General features: G+C 35.5%; 1 protein-coding gene across 1 annotated transcript in view; it reads left to right on the forward strand.

Moving 5' to 3' along the window:
* Positions 1-6,665, forward strand: part of RAP1B (RAP1B, member of RAS oncogene family) — a 32,126-nt gene extending 25,461 nt beyond the window's left edge. Inside the window, exons 6-8 of the mRNA XM_068400877.1 lie at positions 1,935-2,078; positions 3,885-4,000; positions 5,421-6,665. Coding sequence (XP_068256978.1) covers positions 1,935-2,078; positions 3,885-3,971 — 231 coding nt within the window. The 3' untranslated portion in view covers positions 3,972-4,000; positions 5,421-6,665. The remainder of the gene's footprint in view (positions 1-1,934; positions 2,079-3,884; positions 4,001-5,420) is intronic.

Below are 6,665 nucleotides of genomic sequence, written 5' to 3' on the forward strand. Positions count from 1 at the left end.
AAGAGACAAATCAACCAGTGATGCATAGTACAGAAATGCAACTCTTAAGGCAAACTGGAGGAATTGTAACTTGTCGTATGGTATCTAAAGAGAATTGTCTCTTTAATATCTTCCTTTAAAATACTCTATTTAAAACTGTATATAACCTTACTCACTAGTACTGCAGAAAACGTTTCTAAAGCAACTCTATTCTTACCTCAATTACTATCAGTGAAGGTTTAAAAAAACCATACAGTTCAGTTTTTCCCTTCACTATGCCTACTGCTTATGGTATTGTAAAGCACAAAATTTTAAGTTCTTACAGAAGACAGTACTGTGAGCTTTAAACTTGCATGTTATGTAGCTTTTATATTTTGTGTGTGTTCTTGCAAGTAAGTTTGGTCATACTATTTCCACACAATTTCAATATGTACCTCGTAGCATTATTAAAGCTATAATGGAGGCTAAACCATTCCAGTTCATAATTGATAAAAAAAAACTTACTGCAGTTGTAGGAAGTGAATACTTAGTCCCTTAATAAAAGGAAGAAAGGTATTTCAAATGTAAAACAGCAGAAAAAAGTGTGTTTTTAACAGAAACACCTTGTAGGTTGTAGCCATCAGAGAAAAAAATCTTCCTTGAAAAAAAAAAAATGTAAGCAATGAAAAGTTTTTAAGTGTGCTCATCTCATTTAAACTGTGCTTACGGAAACTTTGATCCCTTCCTCACTGCATGTATCCACAAATGCTTCTGCTGCCAGCAGACACAGAATGTATTAAATGTTTCCATTTCAGGGAAGTTCATTGTGATTCTTGTAATACAAACCACCTTGCACTTTCTTAAGCGTAAGCATTTGCAGGTCTTGTCTGTGTTCAGCAGATTTCTTCTAGAAGTGATTTATTACTCATTATCACAAATGTCATCTCAAAAGGGTAGTATTTAAGTTGCATGTGCCTTTCCCATCCAGAACCTACCAAGTTCTATAGCCTTGTTTAGCATCGAATTAGTTTTGTACACTAGAATCAAGATAAATGTGACAATATTTGAAAAGTTAGTTTATGTGGTATAATTGTGCTGATTCACGTAAGCTTTCTTTGTTAGTATTTTGGTAGTATTTCCTTGGAATTGTGTTTCTCTCTAGAACACTCCCCTCCATCTTGAAAGACATTCCATAGTATCAGGAGAAAGATAATGAGCTTCAAGTTGCAACTTTAGTTCTCACCAAAATTTGCATAAAGTTTTTCCTATGCCAAAGCTTAGGCAAGACTTGCTTTCTCAGTGGGGGGATACTGAATGATCACAATATTGTAAGCCTTTTTTCAGCACTTGAAATTGGGAGAAACTTGGCTATGTCCTTAAACCAACTTTGTATGATTGCCTTTTCTTGCCACAAAGGTCAATTCAGCATTTTCTGTAGTTAGTAATTTTGATAAGCTAGCATGTTTCTTTCCTCTGTGTGCATGAGCTTACTAGTAAGAACTGTGTGAGCAAACCGCTCTTGAAAGGAGCGCAGATACACTGGAAGTAGAGGAATGGTGAAAGGAGGTTTAGAATCCTTCATCATGCTACCCAGTACAGACCACTTTTTCCAGGATTTCTGAACATGTAAGAACCTTGTAGCAGATTCTTCAGTAGCCTTCTTGATGCCTTAAACATCTAAAAATGAAATTTCATTAGGTCTTCTAGAAGACATGAAATTTTCTCAATTGGCAGCGTACTGAATCCTCAAACCGTTCCCCGCACTGCCCTGCCAAACAGCAGGCGAAAAATGCTGTCACTTCGATTTGAAGATTAAAGTCTCGCACAACTGTGAACTTAAGTTTCTGTTATACCACAGCTTGGTTATTCTGGAGGTCAGGATCTTCTAAGGATGCAGATAGGGTTTTAGGTGTGTATTTACACTGTGCCTTCCCAAAATTTTAATGAATTCTTTTTTGCTATTAAATTGCTTTTAGGTGCCTATGATTCTGGTTGGCAATAAGTGTGACTTGGAAGATGAAAGAGTTGTGGGAAAGGAACAAGGTCAGAACCTAGCAAGGCAGTGGAATAATTGTGCATTCTTAGAGTCTTCTGCAAAGTCAAAGATAAATGTTAACGAGGTAAGGCACGCTACCTATGGGCAGGGGGGTGGCAGGGAGAGAAGGATGAGGCGCTGTGTTCTGGTAACCAAACGTTACCATTTGTCAAGAAAAACTAACAAAATTAGGAATGACATTTACTATAATGGACAAAACTATACAAAACTATTGTAAGAATGTAAGATGTTTCTATTAAGGGATGTAGTTAGCTTTGACTTAGAACTTTTTAAAATTATATTAACTTTAGTAAAATTAGTTTTCAAATTATATTAACATGAATCTGGGATAAATACTTTTTTCATGTTACATTCATTAGTTGATATAATCTCTATCCACTGAGAATGCACTGCTAGACTACTTTTTTTTTTTTTAAAAGACCTTTAAGAGAGTTAAGTCCTTAAATCTAATTGATTTAAGTTATTTGGTATTAAATTATTTGAGATGGTACGGACAAAAACTCTTAAGGGTTTTGTCCAAATTAGCAGCTGATTAGAGAAGAGACCTAAGTAAGTGCTCTGTAAAGAAAAAAGAGGGGCTTTTGCCTCCTGTCTAGCTACTTATTTAGCAGGAGCTAGGTGACTGATCAAACACATGCATTTTGGGACTTGCCATAGTGCATGCCTTCTGATCCAGTGAGGGTGCCAGCATGAAGGAAGGGATGCAAAAATTTTGTAGAAAAAGAAGCTGTGTTAGTGTTTACATTTCTGGAACAGCTTGAAAATTACGATAAACCCTGCAATTCATTGTGTCTTCTGGAAAAACATTGTTGGCAGCATCAGTGAAGTTGAAAGGGCCTCTGTGCAAGACTTGCTTGTAATCAGTTGAGTATGGTGTTTTTAAGCACAGCTGATTTTAAAAATGAGTAATGTTGTGTTTAATTAGTTGGGAATTTCTGATAACTATTCATTTTTTCTTAAATACATATTAATCAGCTTAACTGTATAAAAGTCATATGTGTAATAAACTAGAACTTAATTTCATCAAATACTAAAAGCCCTTGTTGGAGTGTTTGCTGCTTTGCAGCCAGTGCTTAGGAAACTGCTAGGATGGCTTTAGTATGAGGACTTCCTTGATTTAGGAGATACAGAAATAATTGGAACAATGTCAGTTATGAACGAAACAGATGGTGTTTAATTGTAGTATGTAGACTTGTCTTAAATTAGCCTTTCAACAAAATCATGTTCTAATTTGAATCCTAGGAGATTCAAAGTGTGAGAGACTCTCATACATGAGTTACTTTTCTAGGAAATGTTATGCTTATGTTGTGCTGTAGTCCTAGAGAGGCTGCTGAATTAGTTCTCTAGACTTTAGTATTTTTGAAGTATCTGGAAAACCATGATCTCATTTGAATACAAGAGACTATTATAGAATATGCAGTGTACTTGAGTTACCATGAAAATGTGAAGTTGAACCTTACTAGGACTTTCTTTAAGAGAATATCTTTAGAGTGATTTGAGCTAGGAGAAAGCTGCGGACTGTTTCTTGACCTCGGTGCTAAATTGCCAAGTAATAGCATATAGTAGTTGATCATTGTGACATATATCATGTGTGTTCAGATAAATTTGACCCAGACATTAAACAGCTGCAGATTATAGATGCCTTTCCAGTTTGCTTCATTAAAAGTAGAAAAGCCTTGACAGATGATTATCTTAAACAGAAAATAAACAGATATTAATTAAGTATACAACTTAACTTTCTGGCTTTGTGATAACTAAATATTTACAGGGGTTCTTGAGTACGTGAGTACATTATGTGTGAAGATTCAAGGCTTAAGGTTATGAGAGAAGCCTCCTAATTCCAATAACCAACCAATTTTTCTATTCTCAGATCTTTTATGACCTTGTGCGACAAATTAACAGAAAAACTCCAGTGCCTGGAAAAGCACGCAAAAAGTCGTCATGTCAGCTACTTTAATACATAGCTGTACTGTAGCTCTGAGCCAGGTAAACCTTTTAAAATTTTCTGTGTATTATGACTATTAAAAACAAACAAAACAACAACAACAAAAAAATAACTGTGGTAGCTGTTTATGCAGAACAGTATTGAAAATGCTTGATTTACGTTATCATAGAAATTTTTATGGTCATCATTTTGCCATTCCAAAGTCAGAACTACAAATATGTCCAAGATACACTGTTCATGCTAGTATAAAATTATTTTTCAAGCCTTAAGGTGTTGGTAGAGCTCAAATTAAGGATGTTTGTTCCGATACTTCAAAACTTCAGCTTTTGGAAACAGGGTTTTCTTTTTTCGAGGCTGACAGAATATACTGCAAGAGCTCAATTATCAGGAAGGCACACTGTAAAATATTGCAGTTTGCATGCTAAAATGTCACTTCCTGCTTTGAACTCCTGCATATATTTGCATGATGTCATAGGAATTTAGCTTGCTTTTTTTGGCCTATATGGATATTTTATAGGCTGCATTGTAATTAGTACATTTGGAAGAGAATGGTGAAGTGATCATTGTAACACTCCAAATATTTGACCTGGAGCTGTTGGTTGCTAGATCAATTTCTTACTCTTTGGCAGTTGGCTAATGTTCTACATGACTAAATCCATGCTTTCAGAATGCTGCTGAAGGCTCAAGCAAGCTCCAGCCTGCTCTTTAGCAAGCTTTGAAAAAGTTAGTCAGCAGGCATGAATTTTTTTCTGCAACTTGTTCTTGAGCCTTGGTAAGGACAGAGGTCTCTCTTGATTGACCTGATATTATGCAAGTTGCCTGTTCATCTTGATTCCCTTCAATTTTACTCGACACATGGTGGTTCGGTTGCTTCAATGCTATGATCTGTTCTTTTGTCATCCGATAGACCTATTTGATATACTGGAGGATCCTAGCAGGACACTTCACTGTCATAATTGCAGGCTTTTATTAATATTCAGATAGTGCCATGTTTATCTCTTTTGGGTATTGATATTAAAACTTACTTAATTTGAGCAACTTGAGTCAGTTCAAAGTAAAACTGAGAGTGATGCAAAAGCATTAGCTGAGGATGGCAGAAATGGCTGCTGCACTTCCTTAACAGGGCTTTCGAGTCAGGAGCTTTGGTCCTCCAAATGTGTTTTTGTTTTTAAAGCCACTGGAACTGTCATACTGTAAGCAAAACTAGTCCCACCCATCAAATATTACATCCACAGTTCAGCTTGCATTACCATATGTATCCCAATTCAGTTTTACTAATTTAGATGGTCTGTTATTTGTATGTGTGCAGTAGAAATTATACTAGTAGAGGAGAAGTGATAAGGTTATTTTCCATATCTGGTTGCTAAGAACTTTGCTAGTTCCTGCTTTAGTTCTTTTAACTAAAGAGCAATGACCAAATAGTTTACTAATAAATATCAACCTCTTATTTTGTTGTTACAGGTCTGAAGAACTGTTGCCCAATTCAACAGTGCCAGCATTCCAACTTTATTAAACCTACCAACATCTTAAATGGACTTTCCTGTGGTGGTACCCTTTAAGAAATGGATGAAAGCTACTACATCAGTTTGCACATTCTAATCACTTTCCAGTGTCACGAGAGATTTTTACTTATAAATATTCTAAGTGTATGCAACTGGTAAAACCAGAGCCTACATCCAGTATTACTGATAAGAGACATTGTTCATCCACCAATGTTGTACATGTATGAAAACTGTGTACTGTATACTTCAACAAACCCCACTTTCTATTGGAGAGTACAATAATGTAAATCCTAAAAGCACCACTATTTTAGCATAATAAAAGAAAGTCCAAAGAGCTCCTATATAGACTACTCCAGATAACTTCGCTTCATTGGTATTTGTAGCTTATTGTAACTTTTTTAAAGAAATACAGGATCATCATCATCGTATTGTACAAAAGCGCTTTGATTAACACAACAGCTATATAGTTTTTTAATTTTAGGAAAAACCTGTGGAGACAGTGATCTAGTCTTTAAGAGTCCTTTCAGTATAACATCTGACTAAAGACATGGCCTTTAATATCTGTTGGGAAGAAAATGTCCAGACTTTTCAACCTTTTATTGTATGTTTCCTTTTCCTTGTTTACATAGGGAACAATGTTTATAGTTGTGTGTACAGTGGGGGTCTACAACAAGAAGTGTATATTTTAAAACGATTTTTTAATGATTTAACAATTTTTTTGTAAATCATTTTCGGGCTTCTGCAGCTGTAGATTCTCACTGTGAATTCCCTTGCTTGCTCATGCATAAGTGTATTTGCAATACCAAATATACAGGTTTAGTACTTTTGCCTGTTAGTGATTGTTTTACATGTGTAACGTTTTGGTTGAGATGTTAAATGGTGGAAGAGTACTGTGGATGTGAATGTGGGAAGTAATTTTAATCATGTGTAATTGGTCACAGGGCCTAAGTTGCAGTAATTAACTTTTTGCTGATTTATTTAACAATGCCTTGTTGCTTTGTATGCATTAACGTTTGGGTGTAAAGATTGTGTGTATATCCAACAGGGAGCCACAGTATTTAAATTGACCAACCTAATGTTACAACTGCTTTGAGGTGGCCAAATGTAAACTAAAAGCCTTAATTAAAGTGGTGCAATTTTGTATGACTTAGCATCAGTAGTTCAATAAATTTGGATTGCCATGCAAGGGCTTGCATTACAGTTA

Source organism: Nyctibius grandis, chromosome 5, assembly GCF_013368605.1.
Source record: "Nyctibius grandis isolate bNycGra1 chromosome 5, bNycGra1.pri, whole genome shotgun sequence".
NCBI classification, from domain to species: Eukaryota; Metazoa; Chordata; class Aves; order Nyctibiiformes; family Nyctibiidae; genus Nyctibius; species Nyctibius grandis.